This window comes from Schistocerca piceifrons, chromosome X (genome assembly GCF_021461385.2).
Source record: "Schistocerca piceifrons isolate TAMUIC-IGC-003096 chromosome X, iqSchPice1.1, whole genome shotgun sequence".
Lineage (NCBI taxonomy): Eukaryota > Metazoa > Arthropoda > Insecta > Orthoptera > Acrididae > Schistocerca > Schistocerca piceifrons.
The window spans coordinates 692,259,425-692,279,075 of NC_060149.1; the positions used below are offsets into that span (position 1 = coordinate 692,259,425).

The window sequence follows — 19,651 nt, forward strand, 5'->3', positions numbered from 1 at the left end:
TTTGGAGGTGGGTCAAATAGAAATTTACAACACAAGTTACAGTAGAAAAATGCCTACTAGGTGATTTTCACATAGACAGAGTTGAGTGTAACTGTCCTACAGGGTATAACTGCCAATTATGGACTGATGCTATCTGAATGTAAACTGGCACCAGTTAATAAAATTGTTTATCTCTAAAACTCATGAAAGCTAACGATCAATTCACTGTCCTTCTATAGGCCTCTTATGTGCAGTTTCTTAAGACAGCTGGTTTAACTGGAATCCTACTGTGACTTCAAGGGAAGTATCATCTTTCCTAGTCTGGCTAGGACTGAGGAAGTGGTCAAGGTCAAGAGCTACAATTACACAGCACAAGAAAGTGTATCCTAAACCCCTAAGGGAAAACGAGCACTTGTAGGTCACTTGTTTGATGGAGTTGTTCACCAATTTTCTCTCTCTCTTTTTCTCTGCAGCTCTCTTGTGCCACTTATATGGGACATTGTTACTCTCTTCAGATATTATACAAGTAGTAGTTCTGGGTACACCATAGGCCAATGCAGTGCAGGAAGACACAAAAAAACTCTGCCCTGACTGGGCCTCATGTGACAGAAAGACTGTGATGCAGATCACAAACATTGTAAGCTTATGGACACTTTACCTGGGTACTCATTCATCACATATTTAAATTTGTCACAGTGATGTTTCTATCACCTTTACAATACAGGCAATGAGACCAAAATTTTCCATCCTCTATACAACATGATGCGTCACTTTCGTGACCACCCATGGCCAATAAAGCAAGCACACAGCTTATCACAGAATGGGAAGCACTGATGATCCCCTAGATCAGAAACCTGTGGATTTCAGATTCATAACCAACAAGGTGCATCTCTGTGGCTCTCTGGCAAAGTTACATGCAACAAATCCAAGGTCAGGATTCAATAGCAAGTCACCCTTAAGATTTTCAAATGTCACTTGTCACTTCTTTCATCTACGGCAATGTTTGTTAATGTAAAAATTTATGAGTTGTACCACATTAAACTGTAGGTCCTCCTATAACTGACTTAGCATGTAAGTAGAAAATTCTCTATGGAGGCTGTTTATATTATATAATAATCAGTTTGCATCTTTAAATTACCCTCTCACCACATGTTCTCTGCTGCAGCTCAGAGAACAGCTTAAAAGTTAATATAACAATAACATTATCACAGGTGTCTAAAAATGTAAATATATTTTTCAAAACATACCTTTGGGATTGATCGTATTCTATTGTTGTCCACCCACAGCTCAGTAATATTAGGTAGATTTCCAATTACCTCTGGCTACAAAATTAAAAAGTGATGAAGTATTAGACAGAGTTCTGAGAGGAGACGTCACAGCAGCATGTTTATACATCATCTTAATATAAAAGTAGAAACATACATGTTTATTAAAATGGAAATAAAAAAAACTTAAAAACATACACAAAGGTAAAACATGAGTTACATTAACTTTACTTGGCTTGGTATGTATCCTACAGGCATAAAGCTGCTATTCACAAAGGACAACTATTTGGGCAGAAGTCACAGCAGTATAACCTAGTTAAATGTTAATTTAGAGTCTCTGAAAGCGAATTTTCAAGTCAAGACTACGAAATAAAAATATGCATAAAGACAGCAGAGGTAACAGAGAATAGGATATGACAGGCATTGACAGACACAGCTTTGTGTTGCAACTATTAAAACTAAAATTTTAGTTTTATTTCCAATGCGTTAAAAACAATGAACTGAACATCATTTAGCTTCAGCAGGCAACAAAAAATGGATAGAAGTAAGTGACATGCAAAGGGAAATGAAGATTAATTATCTTCTTAATTTTGCTAACATTTAGTATTAAAATAATTAGACACAGAATATTCACTCAGCTAGACAAAGATTGCTGCGGAACACCATTCACCTAACCATGAAGTGCAAAAAATAAGGAAAATCTAAAGCAGAAACATTAAGCTAGAGCTTCAACTGAGTTGCTCTTCATTATCAGTCCTATGTTTCACAACTGTATACTATTGTTTAGTGAAATGAAAATTTAATGACTAAAATATTAACCAAAAGACAGAATGGATGGTCGTACTTACCTTAAGGACGTGAAATTTTAAGCGCTGCCAACAGAAACATATAAAAGTAGAAAAAACTATGCTAGCTTTCGGAACTTGTTATATCTCATGTAGCGAGACGATAGCATCTGCAAAATGCTCAGGACGAGTGGGGAGAAACATGGCACATAGCTTCTGCAAAAAACACCGAGTGTCCCACTGACCATGAGCAGAGGATCCAAAAAAACATTCAGGGTCAAACATGGAACTGCAAGCATGCAACAGCTTCAAAACTGAACAATGCATAAGCAAATGAATGTAGACAGAGGTAAACAGGAATCCGGGCTAGAGCTGGCATATGACGGGACTCGTGAGCCTACAAGGTCATACAAGGAGAGCTATGCCTCCAAAGGCTGTACTCAATGTATGCGACATGCACACTGCTTATGGCATAGTCACAGATTACTTTGACCCTTCCCCGCGAAACATTTCTCGTCTGAGATACAGGAATCCGGTGGGTATACCAAGAACTGCTAGTTCCAACTTCCAGAAAGAAAGTAGGATAAGTCGCAAAAGGTTAAAAAGGAGGGCATGTGACACGAACCCCAAACTGCTGTTCAATACTTTCATCTTAGGGTCTGAGTGTACTGCCTCTACTTTCTAACCTACCCTTTTTTCCTCCATGAGAAAAGAAGTTATGATTCCAGATGGAAGGATAGATAATCTATTTTAATGCATGTGTCTATTGGCAGTACTTAAAATTATACCTCCTGAAAACAAGTATTGACCATGCAGAAATTTTGGACCGAGTACAAAAATAGATTTGAATCTTTAGCGCTGATCTCCACCACCAGTTGAACATGGCATGAAGAATGTACATGGTCAACTTGGACTTACGCCATAGCCATCAAACGACAACACAGTACCCGGCCCACGCAGGTACACCCAAAGTACCCAAAACACCCCACAGAAGAACAGACATTTGAAGCAGGGAGGAGAACACACCTGTGTTTCTGCGGTGGATGCCCTGGACACACTACTGCAGAGAAAGAAGATGTGTATTTGATGACTATTAACCTGCAAGACAATAACCGTTCTATTCACATCAGTCATGTGCAAAAGAATATAGTCAACATGTGGGATGAAGTGCATGACTGTACCCTGGATGAGATCACTCCCCAACATGCTGTAGCCATTCCCCATTGTGCTACTTAGTTACCAGCCACTCGCCTAGCCACCAAATTCAGGAAAACTAAGCGAGACCACCACAGATGAAAATCCTCCATGGACGAGTCACAAAGATGACAGGAGATCTCACTGACGTTATCACTCATGACCAGCCTGTCCAGACACTAGTCGACTCAGGGGGCTCCCTCTCCCGTAATCTCGAATACTTATTGTCATCAGCTAAAGAAGACTATGTTCCATGATATGAAAGTGATCATAAGTAAGCTTCTGCAACTCTCTGTTTTGCATTTTTGTGTCCTTTTCCATTTTTTCGGACAAATGTACAAAATCCCTAAAAGATGAATTAGTTCACGAATTTATTTCCAGGCTGAAAATCAGATATTCTTAGGTTGCATACACACAACAACTTGTGCTAACTAGACACTTTGTTGTTAAATGTTCGCTTGTAGTCATGCTTATTTGATTTCATTACTCTCTCAATCAAAGGATCTGTTCATGGAGGCCCTAGTTCCTTTGTGACTAACTTTTCCCGGTAACTTACATTCCTGTTTCTAGAGTGAAATATTCAGTCTGCAGTGGAGTTTGTGCTGATATGAAACTTCCTGGCAGATTAAAGCTGTGTGCTGGACTGAGACTCAAACTTAGGACCTTTGCCTTTTGCTGCAAGTGCTCTACCAACTGAGCTATCCAAGCACGACTCACGATGTGTTCTCACAACTTTCCTTTTCTGTCAGCATTTAAAATAGATTCAACATAGTTCATGTTTACACTGTGAATAAAATCTGATTCCTGCACAGCATACAACCAACTCCAAACACGAACTGCCGTCTGCCAATATGGTCACTTGACTAGAATACAAATGAGGTGCTGAAATCCATAAGGGCCTAAAGCACACTGCTGTTGATCCCACATTTAAGTGAGTATTAGAGAAACCATCTAAATCCGAAAAAGTGTCTCTCCGCCACCCAAGAAGTAAAAATCTTGGGGCATATAGTGAATGACAATGGAGACAAGTGATCTGCAGAAAATAAGAGCAGTCACAGATTTTGTGGCTCCTTGGCACATTCTCGATATGAGGAGTTTCTCACAATGAGCTCGAACTACTGGCAATTCATAAAGGACTTCTGTACCGAGGCACATCCATATCAAGTACAACTGCAGGGAGACGTTAAACTTCCATGGAACAAGACACAAGGAAGATCTTTCTTTGTCCTTAATAAGGCACTAAAATCTTCTCCAGTCCTTGAATTGAATGAAGAGAATCCTGAGACAGACATTAACAGTGACTCTAGTGAGTATGAAATAGGTGCAGTTCTAGTCCAAATTTATGAAGGCGCTAAATAGCTGACAGCATATACTTCCAGAGTACTCTCTCAGTACTAGATGAACTGCTCCAAAACAGAGAAAGGGTGTCTTGTAGTTACTTGAGGCATAAACAAGTTCTGGCTGTATTTATTTGGCAAACCATTCACCCTTGTGACAGACCACCATTCGCTATGCTGGCTGACTAGCCTGAAGGACCCATCATGTCATTTGGCGAGACAAGTGATCAGGCTTTAGGATTACAGTGTCACAGTGGTATACAAATGTGGATCTAAACAGAGTGATGCCAATTGCCTTTCAAGGAATCCTCTGGTGGAACACAGCAGTGTGGATGAAATCACAGTCATTGCTACACTAAATGTCACTGCTTCTGAACAGAGAGAAGACCCACCACTGACGAAAATGATAGAAGCCTTGAAGAAGGAGAAACAAGCCAAATGAGGATTCTAAATACTAAATGGAACACTGTATAAGAGGTGCTATAATCTGATCATTCCTGTTGTTTCTCTCTGACACTCCAACATCTGGTCACTTGGGAGTCATTAATACTTTAGACAGAATCAAACACAGGTATCACCAGCCAGGTCTCTACTGACCAGTTAAAACACTATGTGAGCCACTGTAAGGAATGCCACAGGCAGAAGGACGTGCCGCAATTTACCTCTGGTACATCTAATAGCAATTCCGCCTGCAGCAGTGCCATTCTACCAAATTGCAATCAACCTGTTGGGAGGTTCCCAAAGTCAACAAATAAGAGTCATTGCATAATAGTCTGCACGGAATATGCTGTTAGCAAAGCTGTGCCAACTGCCAAAGCTCTATAAATTATCAAGTCCCTTGTACGAGGCATCATTTTGACGCATGGAGCACCCTGTGTGATGATCTCTGATCGTGGAAAAGTTCTCCAGTCTAGACTAGTCTCAGTTGTACTTTGACACTGCGGCATCACCCACAGGATGTCAACTGTCTACCACCCACAGACAACTGACCTCACAGAACGCTTTAATAAGACATTGGCAGATACGCTCTCGATGTACATTGATGTCGAACAGAGAGATTGAGACACAGTATCGCCTGTTTTGACATTCACAAAGAACACAGCAAAGCAAGGCACTACAGGCTTCAAACCATCCTTTCTGCTCAATGGCCACAAGGTCAAAATGGCAACAGACACACTGTCCCCATTTCAATCAGATGATACTCAGGATCACTTCATCAGCAGGAGCAAAGAATCACAACAGGTGGCTTTTATATGGACCCTTAATTTCTAGGAAAAATACCAAGAGTTCTATAACGCCAAACACCGGTCAGTAAGATACAGCCCAGTACACTTGGCGTGGATTTTTATGTCTATACTGAAAGTGTGACTTTTGGAAAAGTTACTAAACCGGTACTTTGGGTTGTATCTTAGCCTTCATAGCTTGCAAGATGTTACAAACAAAGTTGAAGATTATGACCCTTTCAGCCCTCATCAAGAAGATATGAGCATGCAGATATCATTTATGTCCTCTGTATGAAGTACTACTGCATTCATGATGAGCAGATTGACAATGGGGGCTTATCGTCCAAGGAAACTGAAGACCAGCTCTACAACTGCAAAACTTCAACAGGAGGGACTACCTCCAAAGCTCATCACAATGAAGAGGATGTACCAACACTAACAGAACCTAAGGATTCATCAGTGTTGCCATACAGAGGATTATTGGTAAGATCTAGATCCAGGGTGTTGTGATCAGCTCCAATGAGACCTTCTGAAACAATAGGCTGCTGTTTCTCCAGGAGTGGCAGCAATGCTGTGATCTGTGTTGTATGAAGTGTGGCATAGCAACTAGCATCACACACTGGCATGTTGTTGGTCACCAATTCGAACTCTACCACCAGCAATTATTTGTTATTTAATATTTATAGCTTCTGGAAGGTTCTAAAAATTTCTTACATTTGTATATTCTAAAATATTCGATGTTTGTAAAATAGCAGCAATCTCTTTTGAGTAGTTCAGTTCCATTTTTCCTGTACATTGCTGTTCACAATAGAAGTGCTTTCTGTGCTAAATATTGATTTTCATTGATGACACTGTTTTTCAGATTTGGACTTGATTCTGGTTATGATGTAACAATATTATGTTTTCAGGAATAAATAAAAATAAGTAAATGAAGCACAAAACAAATAAAATAACAATAAAAAGGAGTACTAATGGGCTTAATGTTGCCTGGAAGACTAATGTGACCCAACTTGGGCACTGTATAACACCATGCTTGGAACTCTTCAGTAGTGTGTAAGTTGCAATGCTACTCTGATGTGAGTAATTTGTAATTTCAACACAAGAAATGCAAATACAAATTATTTTTGATTTACTGAGGATAGAAAGCAATTTTCCCTGTGTGCACAAAACTGTAACTACAGGTGGAAAAATATTAATTCTCACTCTGAAGTAAAAAGAAGGTACAGAAACTGACCCACTTACATGAGATACATCAAGGCCAGCATGAAATAATAAATAAATGTGTGTTAGCACTATACATAAAAATAGTGATAGTTAAAAGAAAGCTAACTAACATGTACAATGAACTGCACAGTGACATGCTTACATAATAATGTTCATAGACAACTCTATTTATTTACTATCTTTGTAATATTTGTTTTTAAAATTGTCTGGTATTGCTAAATAAATCATCATCAGCACTTGAGTGTTATACTATTCTCAGAATAAGTTTCTCACTGCATGGTATATCCTATTACTAATAAAGCGGGGCTTTCTCCACTCCAAATCAGATGGTTGATTAAACAAATGAAACAGATGTGCAGGAATGAACAGACTGTTTCAGGACTAAGAAAGGCTCAACTACTCCACAAATAACATCTACACCAAGCAGGGGACAAAGCTCCTGGGAGTTAAGAGATGTTTCTTCCATGACATCTATGAGAAAGATGGCATAGGAAAAGGTAACGTGGCTCCAGTAGTTACCGCCTGATTTATTTGCAGTTCAGGCCTTGAAAGATGAAGTTTAGAGTAAGGATGAAGATGGCTTGTGATACAATGAACATGGTTTTTGATAATGGATGACATATGTCGAGAGAAATGTTTCAACTGTATAAATTTTTAAAATATTTATTGTAACTGTCTCAAATACAATTAGAACATTATCTTTAGACAACTAACACTGTCAACATATTTGGAAAGATGTATAATGAACACAGTGCTGCCTTGTAAATTATTTACTCATAACCAGTTACGGTCACATATGATAAATATCTTTTACAAAGGCAACATTACATGGCGTCATGCTTTTAAACATGAAACAAATAACACTCACGACTTGGAAAACACAAGTACCCACCGTTATAAAACAGGCTCAAAAAACTACACGTAGCATTATTGTTGAATAGGTAATACATGCAATCTAATAAGGGTGAAGGAGTAATTACAATAAGAATTTTGTCTGCTATCATCAGAAATTCCCTAACAACTACTAAGGGTAGGTCACACAGAGGTAGTTCTGTCACACGGTACTTTGTTCAATTGAGAGTGATGTGGTGCTCCTGTAGATTGTCATCAACAGTCTAGCAAAGTTTGTAAGGTAATGGTGCAACCTTTGCTTGCTGGGAGAATTTCTAAGTTTCATCATATAATGCTCATTCCTCCTCTCTATCATAGTCACCTTGCATCTTAAAAGATAACTTTTTAATGACCTCAGTTAAAAAAAAAAATAAAAAAAGCAAGCATCTGTCTTTTGGAAATTAGCATTTTTCTCCAATTCAGCCTATTCATTTGAGGATATTCACAAACACAGTAATTTCTTCATGTTTAAGAACAATATGTAAGATTGAGAGTTAAATTCTATAAAGCAGATGTGGATACACTTTTGATATACATGTCATACAGTTCTACAATAATAATCTAAGACTTTTTCCTCTGTACGCTGTGGACATTCAACTGGAACAGTATCCTTCAATTTGTCTATTTGTGAAGTGCAATATGAGGACAGTTTGATAAGTCTGATATATTTTAATGATAGAATGGAACATTTTTGTTGTGCCTTCATGGTTAGTAAGCTTTATGACAAGGATTGTATAAGGAATTTCAACAATGTATGATGTACAGTTCATTGTTGACAGCCAACTGAACTGGCCAGTGTGTCAATGCAACTGAAAATGGAGAAAACTTAATTTCACACTGTTGTTAAAGATTTTCATTTGAAGGGTTGGACTGCAGCACAAATAAAAACAGAAATGGATAAGTTCACGCTGATTCTGCACTATCACTGAAGACCATTTACTTCTGGTTTAATGGTCGGAGAACCACTGATAATGAAGCACGCTCCAATCATCCAATTGAGGCCATCACAAAGAACACCATTGACAAGATCCATGATATGGTAATGCAAGACTGCTGAATAAAAATTTGTAAGATTGTTGAGACTGCAGGCATCTCAACTGAGAGAGTGCGTAATATCCAGCATGGAGAATTGACTACAAAGGTGCTGTATGTGAGGTGGGTGCCATGATTGCTCACAGTTGACCAAATGCATACCCAGCACAACTTTTCAACACAATGTCTGGTAATGTTTAACTGCAATCCACAAGACTTCTTGTGCCAATCTGAGACTGTTAATAAAACCTGGAATCATTACACACCAGAGTCAAAACGGCAGTCAAAATAAATGAACAAAGGCTGGTGAAAGTGCACCAAAGGAAGCAAAGACCATTTTGTCAGCTGGTACAGTGATGACCAATGTTTTTTGGGAATTCCAAGGAATAACCCTCATAGATTACCTGGAAAAAGGCAGAACTATAACTGGACCCTGTTATGCTTCATCGTTGGATCATCTGAATCTTGCTTTGGCTGAAAAAAGACCAAGGTTGGCACACAAAATAAGTGCTCTTTCACCAGGATAATGCACCATCCCACACATCAGTGATAACAATGGTGAAAGTGCATGAACTGGACTCTGAATTGGTTCCTCATCCATCCTATTTACGAGATTTAGTCCCAAGAGACTTCTTTCTGTTCTCTAATTCTGGCTCGCTTAAAAGAAATTTTTGAGGGGACAAGACGGTTGATGAAGAAGAGAAATGAATTAAAAGTTAATGATGTTCGAAGTCAGATATAACAAACTGAACTAAACAAAAGCAGTCAGAAATATTTATGAGAAAATGTTATACTTTCTAACAGGACTATAAGGTACACAATAGAGAACAAAAAAAGTATGAAGAAAATTTAACACACACTTATGCAGGATACACATCAAATCACATGAGTCAGCACATCAGACAGCTCTGTTACGATGAACTGAGAGACCACACTAATGGTGTTTGAATATTTCTTTAAAAATTTGTTTAACACAACTAAGGAAATTAACACTGACATAATAGAGTATGAAACTGAGCGCATTCTGAAAGTACTACCAGAAGAAGTAGGAAGAATTAGGTATATAGAATCAGGAAATAATGAAATAATATTAGAAATGATAAAAGGGAGGGGTGAAGTGGTGAAAGCAAAACTTCCACAGTTATTCTCAGAATGTCTGCATAAAAAGAACAAAGCCAGATAGTCACAACCACACTAATTTACAAGATGTGAAGAACTGTACTTTTTCATTAGCAGTACATAAGGTTTTTAGAAAAATACTTACTAAACATCTATAAACAACATTAAACTTTAAGCAGGCAAAAGAATAAGTTGGATTTAGAAGTAGATATAGCACAATGGACCACTCTACAGCTTATCAGTGAAGTTATAGAGAGAAGCAATAAATATCAGCTACCACTTTGTGTGGGTTTACTGACTCTGAGAAAGCATTTGACTCGGTCACAATAAAAATCATGCTGTTGGCGCCACAGGGTAGAATATACCTAAATCAGGTGGTTGAAGATTGTGTACAACTAGGCCACAGTTTGTGTTCAACTACATCACAAGGGCAAAGGGGACTCCAACAAAACTGTTTTCTGTTGTCTTGGAAGCGGTCTTCAAACCATTAAAATGGGATGAAGAATGCATACTCATTAATTATAGTGAGATGAAAATAATGCACAATCAGTATGCCAGTAAGAGGAATGGTAAAGATTAATGATGAAGTTATAAACAGCTGATGGATTTGTAAACTCAGGAAACTGGAAACAACAAGTGGACAGACACTTAAAAGAAATGAAGACAAGCACACTAGTGCCTTGGAGTTCATTTGGTAAACTGCATGCTGTATTCATAAGTAATTTCCCAATGTACCTTTAACAAGAAGTCTACAACCAGTACATACTGTCAGTAAAAGCTTATGGAACTGATACTTGATAAGGACAGCCAGGAGTAGAGGATGTGACAGTGGCTATTACAAAACTGAAATGGAGATGGGACTGGTATATAGCAAGACGAAATGATGGGAGATGTAATAAAGAGATTCTGTGTTGGATTCCTTGTGATAGGACCTAGAGGATGACTGGATGAAAGATGGATTTGACATAAAGAAACAAACAATAAAAACTTGGATGCAAGACAGGGAAGATCGTAATGTATGGAAGAGGCCTATATCCAGCAATGGATGATAAATGTCTGATAATGGTTGATGCCTAACCATGAACCATGAACCTTGCCATTGGTGGGGAGGCTTGCGTGCCTCAACGATACAGATAGCAGTACCGTAGGTGCAGCCACAATGGAGGGGTATCTGTTGAGAGGCCAGACAAACATGTGGTTCCTCAAGAGGGGCAGCAGCCTTTTCAGTAGTTGCAGGGGTAACAGTCTGGATGATTGACTGATCTGGCCTTGTAACACTAACCAAAATGGCCTTGCTGTGCTGGTACTGCAAACGGCTGAAAGCAAGGGGAAACTACAGCCATAATTTTTCCCGGGGGCATGCAGCTTTACTGTATGGTTAAATGATGATGGCGTCCTCTTGGGTAAAATATTCCAGAGATAAAATAGTCCCCCATGCGGATCTCCGGGCAGAGACTACTCAAGAGGACGTCATTATCAGGAGAAAGAAAACTGGCATTCTACGGATTGGAGCGTGGAATGTCAGGTCCCTTAATCGGGCAGGTAGGTTAGAAAATTTAAAAAGGGAAATGGATAGGTGAAAGTTAGATATAGTGGGAATTAGTGAAGTTCGGTGGCAGGAGGAACAAGACTTTTGGTCAGGCGAATACAGGGTTATAAATTCAAAGTCAAACAGGGGTAATGCAGGAGTAGGTTTAATAATGAATAAAAAAATAGGAATGCGGGTAATCTACTACAAACAGCATAGTGAACGCATTATTGTGGCCAAGATAGACACGAAGCCCATGCCTACGACAGTAGTACAAGTGTATATGCCAACTAGCTCTGCAGATGACGAAGAAATTGAAGAAATGTATGATGAAATAAAAGAAATTATTCAGATAGTGAAGGGAGACGAAAATTTAATAGTCATGGGTGACTGGAATTCAGTAGTAGGAAAAGGGAGACAAGGAAAGGTAGTAGGTGAATATGGATTGGGAGCAAGAAATGAAAGAGGAAGCCGCCTGGTAGAATTTTGCACAGAGCACAACTTAATCATAGCTAACACTTGGTTCAAGAATCATAAAAGAAGGTTGTATACATGGATAAAGCCTGGAGATACTGACAGATTTCAGATAGATTATATAATGGTAAGACAGAGATTTAGGAACCAGGTTTTAAATTGTAAGACATTTCCAGGGGCAGATGTGGACTCTGACCACAATCTATTGGTTATGAACTGTAGATTAAAACAGAAGAAACTGCAAAAAAGTGGGAATTTAAGGAGATGGGACATGGATAAACTGACTAAACCAGAGGTTGTACAGAGTTTCATGGAGAGCGTAAGGGGACAAATGGCAGGAATGGGGGAAAGAAATACAGTAGAAGAAGAATGGGTAGCTTTGAGGGATGAAGTAGTGAAGGCAGCAGAGGATCAAGTAGGTAAAAGATGAGGGCTAGTAGAAATCATTGGGTAACAGAAGAAATATTGAATTTAATTGATGAAAGGAGAAAATATAAAAATGCAGTAAATGAAGCAGGCAAAAAGGAATACAAACGTCTCAAAAACGAGATCGACAGGAAGTGCAAAATGGATAAGCAGGGATGGCTAGAGGACAAATGTAAGGATGTAGAGGGTTATCTCACTAGGGGTAAGATAGATACTGCTTACAGGAAAATTAAAGAGACCTTTGGAGAAACGAGAACCACTTGCATGAATATCAAGAGCTTTGATGGAAACCCAGTTCTAAGCAAAGAAGGGAAAGCAGAAAGGTGGAAGGAGTATATAGAGGGTCTACACAAGGGTGATGTACTTAAGGACAATATTATGGAAATGGAAGAGGAGGTAGATGAAGATGAAATGGGAGATACAATACTGCATAAAGAGTTTGACAGAGCACTGAAAGACCTGAGTGAAAACAAGGCCCCCGGAGTAGACAACATTCCATAAGAGCTACTGACAGCCTTGGGAGAGCCAGCCCTGACAAAACTATACCATCTGGTGAGCAAGATGTATGAGACAGGCGAAATACCCTCAGACTTCAAGAAGAATATAATAATTCCAATCCCAAAGAAAGCAAGTGTTGACAGATGTGAAAATTACCGAACTATCAGTTTAATAAGTCACAGCTGCAAAATACTAACGCTAATTCTTTACAGACGAATGGAAAAACTGATAGAAACCGACCTCGGGGGAGATCAGTTTGGATTCCGTAGAAATGTTGGAACACGTGAGGCAATACTGACCCTACGACTTATCTTAGAAGAGAGATTAAGGAAAGGCAAACCTATGTTTCTAGCATTTGTAGACTTGGAGAAAGCTTTTGCCAATGTTGACAGGAATGCTCTCTTTCAAATTCTGAAGGTGGCAGGGGTAAAATACAGAGAGCGAAAGGCTATTTACAATTTGTACAGAAACCAGATGGCAGTTATAAGAGTCGAGGGGTATGAAAGGGAAGCAGTAGTTGGGAAGGGAGTGAGACAGGGTTGTAGCCTATCCCCTATGTTATTCAATCTGTATATTGAGCAAGTAATAAAGGAAACAAAAGAAAAGTTCAGAGCAGGTATTAAAATCCATGGAGAAGAAATAAAACTTTGAGGTTTGCCGATGACATTGTAATTCTGTCAGAGACAGCAAAGGACTTGGAAGAGCAGTTGAACGGAATGGACAGTGTCTTGAAAGGAGGATATAAGATGAACATCAACAAAAGCAAAACGAGGATAATGGAATGTAGTCGAATTAAGTCTGGTGATGCTGAGGGTTTTAGATTAGGAAATGAGACACTTAAAGTAGTAAAGGAGTTTTGCTATTTGGGGAGCAAAATAACTGATGATGGTCGAAGTAGAGAGGATATAAAATGTAGACTGGCAATGGCAAGGAAAGTGTTTCTGAAGAAGAAAAATTTGTTAACACCGAGTATAGATTTAGATGTCAGGAAGTCGTTTCTGAAAGTTTTTGTATGGAGCGTAGCCATGTATGGAAGTGAAACATGGACGATAAATAGTTTGGACAAGAAGAGAATAGAAGCTTTCGAAATGTGGTGCTACAGAAGAATGCTGAAGATTAGATGGGTAGATCACATAACTAATGAGGAGGTACTGAAAAGGATTGGAGAGAAGAGGAGTTAGTGGCACAACTTGGCTAGAAGAAGGGATCGATTGGCAGGACACATTCTGAGGCATCAAGGGATCACCAATTTAGTATTGGAGGGCAGCGTGAAGGGTAAAAATCGTAGAGGGAGACCAAGAGATGAATACACTAAGCAGATTCAGAATGATGTAGGCTGCAGTAGGTACTGGGAGATGAAGAAGCTTGCACAGAATAGAGTAGCATGGAGAGCTGCATCAAACCAGTCTCAGGACTTAAGACCACAACAACAACAATGGTTGATGGTGGAGGTGATGATTTTTAAGCCTACAGTTAACAGACAATGCACACATTAAACAGGAAGTTTTGATATACCCAGAACTTAAAAGTAAAATCATTCTGTTTATGGTCTGTTGAGGACTCTGCAATGTTATTAGGTTTGTGTACCTTCAATCAAAATCACTGAGTGTAGCAATGTGAATTTTTGCTACAAACTTGTTTGTGAGAGTTTTTGGACGTTTGTGGGCTCATCATCTTCAATGGATGCATGATGAAGTTTAAATTCAATGGCCTACTGCTTAACCATCAAAAGTGAAGGGGAAGAAAACATTGTCAAATTTAACTCCTTCTTTATATCAATCTCACATCAATAAACCCCCCCCCCCCCCAAAAAAAAGAAGATAAACTTAACACATTCAGTCATCTGAAGACTGTAATTTTATTTATTCTTGCCTAACAGAAGTTTTTAATTACTAACAATGAACCAAATTGTAGGATATGGACGCATGAGCCTCTTCTGAAGCTTTAACGCAAAATATATCTTATGTAATTGCCTGTCATATAATGAGAGAATTTCACGGACTTGCTAGAAAATTTAGAAGTCAGTTAATCTCAAACGTTGAAGTTGTTTGCACTTTCATTTGCAATCTTCATAGATTTTATGTTATCATAATCTCAAACAGTTTCCAGCCCCAGGCTTGGTCCATAAGCCTCGCCATCTAGTCCCGTTTTCTGAGCGTCTTTCTGTGTTCACTCTGGTCCAGTCCTTGTCTCTCTTTTTCAGCACACTCCTCCACACCGTTCAGCCACTATCCCTTGGTCTTCCTCTTGGTTGTTTCCTTTATATCTCCATTTCGGGTATCTTCTATGGAATCCTCTTGTTCTCCATTCTCTTTAACTGCCCATACCATCTTAGCCTAGATGTTTTAGTCCTGCTCTGCAAGTGTTCCTATTCTCTTTCACTATTTCCCTTACCCTTTCGTTCCTCCTCCTATCTCTCCTCATTACCCCTTTCCTACTTCTGAGGAACTTCATTTCACATGCTTACTCTTTTCTCCATTACCCATATTTCAGATGCATAAATCAATACCGGGATGTAGTAACTTTTGTATACTTTTCTTTATTGTGGGTTGTCTTTGTTTCTAAACGGGCTCCTAATACTTCACAGAAATGCTTCTGCCTGTCTGCCACATTTACTGATCTCTTTCTCATTTCTTCCATTTTCCTCTATCACACTTCTCAAGTACTTGACACTTTCCATCTTCTTCAATTCAGCTAGTTGGTCTATCACACTTTCTAGTTGTAACCAGGATCTCATATTTCCTTACATTAAATTTCATCCCACACTGCCTCACAGTTTCTTCCCAAACATCCAGCTGTTACAGAAGCTCCTCCTCCCTGTTTCCCCGTATCATCAAGTCATCCGTGAACACCACTGCTTTCATCTTGTCTTCTTCAGCTTTTAAGCCATCTTGAGGTGACTATGCACTGCCCTATTTCACACCACTTGTTTGCTGGAACCAATCCGTCCTTTCAATTCTCACTTTCACTCAACTCAGACTTCCACAGTGCATCTCATCCACTCTACTTGTTGTCTCTTTTTCCACTCCCTTCTTTTCTAGTGCTCCCCAGATCTTTCTTCTACATACACACTAAAATGCCTTTTTTATATTGAGCAAGGCCATCATGAAGTCTTTGCCAAATTCATAGTGGGGCTCCTGGAGCTGTTAAACTGCAGATATGTAGTCAACAGTTGACCTCCTAGGTCTGAAGTCACACTGTTCCTCTCTCAATTTGTTCTTGATCCTTTATCAGATTCTGCTCACCAGGATCTTTTCATACACCTTGGCACAGTGTGGTATCAGTGTGACTCTCCTGTAGTTTCTACAATCCTTCCTACTCCCTTTCTTGAATATGGAGGCAATCAGTATCCTCTTGCAGTCTTCTTCATTATTCTTCTCATCACACAATACAGCCACTGTTTCCCAACCTCCCATACTGCCTTCACTATTTTGACTCTTACTTCGTCCATACCTGGTGCCCTCTTCCACCTTTCATCTTGTGTCCAGTGTTATTTCCACTTTTTTCCATGTCAGGTCATTACACTCTACAACCCCCCCCCCCCCCCCTCCCCGGAAAAGTTTACTTCTTCTACCACCTTATTTAGTCTATTATCCTCACCTCAAAGTTCATCTGGATTTAGTAAATGCTCAAAGTACTAATTCCACATTGTTTTCATTCTCTCTTTGTTATTAACCTCATTCCCATTTCTATCTATCATTGTTCCATACTCTCTCAACCCACCTCTTACTTTTGACCATTCCATATAGTACTTCTTATTTCCTCTGCTATTTACCTTCATCATCATTGTCCATTCTTCCAACCAATTTCTTCTCTCCTTAGCCACTGTCTTATTTGCCTCTTTGTTCTTTTTCTTATACTGCTCTCTTGCTAATTCAGTCCTTTCTCAGAACCACAGTCTACAAGCCTTGTTCTTCCTTCCCACTACCTCCTTGACTCTCTCATTCCACCATGGTGTCTTCTTCCACATACAGCTACTGCAGCTTCTACCACAACACTTTTAAATTGTCCCCATTCTTTTTCTCCTGCTTTTGGTTCATCCTTCTCCCTTATAATCTCCTGATACTCTTCTTTGACTCCCTTTTCCTTCAGTTTCCATACTCTAATTCTCCTTTCCTGATCCTCTGTCTTCTTCCATTCCTTCATGACAATCATGCTCAGCATCAGTAGTCAGTTTGGATTTTATGTATGTCTTGTAAATCATACTGCATATAAGTCTGAAAATTATAAGTTATTTGAATATTCAAATAAGTTCCATTTTATAACAAAGATGAAATTCTATACATAACCATATAGGTTAGAAAGCAAGTAAAACATTTTCATTTAATGAAAAAAACTCCACAAATAACAATATCTAAGACCAGAAGTAGAAACTTATTGAATAATACAAATAAGATACTTACAACGTCTGAAAAATCATTCTGACCTAAGTCCAGTCTCTGTAAGAATCTTAAACGAACAATTGATTTTGGAAGGGTATTCAGATTGTTTTCTCTCAATTCTAATATCCTCAGTCTCATTAAGCGCCCAAAATTGGCTGGCAGATACTCAAGATATGTATCATTCAGGTACAATTCTTCTAGTGCAATAAGCTGTGTGAAGCCTTCTGGTAACTTTTCTAGAGGATTGACACTAACATCAACATACTTGAGATGTTTGCATCCCTTTATGTTATCTGGAATATCTCCAAGAGCTGAAAAAGAGAGACAATAAATCAGTTATCAATTTCTGTAGTTTGAGGACACTGATCTGTTTTACACCTTCTATGAAACTTTTAAACAGCAATGAACTGGTTGTCCAGTGTCAAATACAAACGTAAGATTACGGGAAGTTTTATAGGGAAAATCTTCATTTAGTGATAACTGTATGTTGCGGGCAACAACAAATGTGATAAAGAAACAAAAGAGTCACTTCAGTTAAATACAAATGTGATGAAAAGCATTTATAGTCGTAAGCAGCTTACAGACAATATTGACCATATTTTTTAGGTTCTGTACCTCAACTGGTACAAACACAACCCTTATAGGATCACTTTGTTGTCTGTCCGTCTGTCCGTCCGTCTGTCAATTTTATAGTTAAGAGACCTTTTTCTCACAAATGTGTATGGAGGTCTCAAGTTGAAATTTATGTTGGATATAAGGTCTACAGTTCCTCGGTGGTGTAAAAAAATTATGCTTCTAAGTCAATGCAATCAAAAGATATGGCCATGTATGTCACATATTTTGAAACTCTCAAAATCATTCATCAGAACCTATAGATGAGCTATCAACTGGGTTGGTGCATGAGTTCGTAGCATCATTCTGTAAGTTTAATAAACACAACAGAGATTCTCCTTCACTATTTACAACAGTCTGCCAATGTTGGGGTAACTTTTCAATTCCGCGACTGTAGGAATCATGTGGTTTTGAGGCAAAGAACTCATCGAGCCACATTCAGAGAACGTTTTCATTTGGAAAGGAAGTTCCTTGAAGGTTGTTTGATAAGAATGAAAAAGTTGAAATATCTGAGGGTGCAAGAACAGGTGAATAATGTGGGTGTGGAATGACTTCCCAATCAGACTCCTGTGTAGTGGTTTTTGTCAGTGCCGCAGAATGCAGGTGGGCGTTATTGTGGAGTAGCATCACTTCATGTTGTCTTCCTGGTCACTGTTCTTCGACTGTGTCTGCAAGACATCTCAGTTGTTGAGAATAAATGTCAGCAGTGATGGTTACACCTTGGGCAAGCAATTCATAGCACACCACACCGTCACTGTTCCATCAGATGAATAACATTATCTTTCGTGGATGCACGAGGGTCTTTTTGTGGGAAGTTGTCATTTTGTTTGGGTTCAACCATTCCTTTCTTTTCCTTATGTTAGCATAAAGACATCATTTCTCATCACCAGTAATGATACAGGATGGGAATGGTCACAATCACAAGCCAATTGACGACAATCAAGCAGAGATGCTGATTTTTGTGATTTTGGCTTAGAGTGCATGGTATCCATATGCCCAACTTTTGGACCTTACCCAATGTGTGTAACAGTTGCACAGCAGTGGTAAGATCACAGTTACTTACATCTGCCAGTTCTTGAGAACACTGACATGGATCATTGTGGACTAATCCATTTAAACAATATTTATCAAACCTGAAGGTCTTCCTGCAAGTGGAGAGTCACTAATGTCAAAACGATCCTTCTTAAAACAAGAAAACTATTTTATTGTCATGCTCTGTCCAATGGCATTCTCCCCCATACAAGATGTAAATGTTTCTAGCTGTCTCCACTGCTGTCGCCCCTCTATTGAACTCGAGCAGAAGAATATGTCAGAAATGTATTGATTTCTCCACTTGGAACTCCATTTTCTAGTGTCCACAGCTCTGCTCACTATCTCCATATGACAATATGTAAACTCAAATAGCAACAGTTAACTACAAATACAAAATAATAATTGAAACTTCCTGGCAGATTAAAACTGTGTGCCGGACCGAGACTCGAACTTGGGACCTTTGCCTTTCGCGGGCAAGTGCTCTAACATCTGAGCTACCCAAGCAAGACTCACGTCCCATCCTCACAGCTTCACTTTTGCCAGTACCTCGACTCCTACCTTCCAAACTTTACGTAAGCTCTCCTGCAAACCTTGCAGAACTAGCACTCCTGAAAGAAAAGATATTGCGGAGCCATGGCTTAGCCAAGCTT

The 19,651-nt window shown here is 39.0% G+C and overlaps 1 protein-coding gene across 4 annotated transcripts in view; it reads right to left on the minus strand.

The window, feature by feature from the left end:
• LOC124722087 (protein lap1) overlaps positions 1–19,651 on the minus strand; it is a 152,130-nt gene that overhangs the window by 76,627 nt on the left and 55,852 nt on the right. For all 4 annotated transcript variants that reach the window (XR_007006440.1, XM_047247285.1, XM_047247283.1 and 1 more), the window contains 2 exons: positions 17,379–17,668; positions 1,227–1,301 (listed from right to left, as the gene is read on the minus strand). Coding sequence is in view for 3 of the 4 variants with exons in the window: in XM_047247285.1 (XP_047103241.1) it covers positions 1,227–1,301; positions 17,379–17,668 (365 nt within the window). In the remaining variant the exon portion in view is untranslated. The remainder of the gene's footprint in view (positions 1–1,226; positions 1,302–17,378; positions 17,669–19,651) is intronic.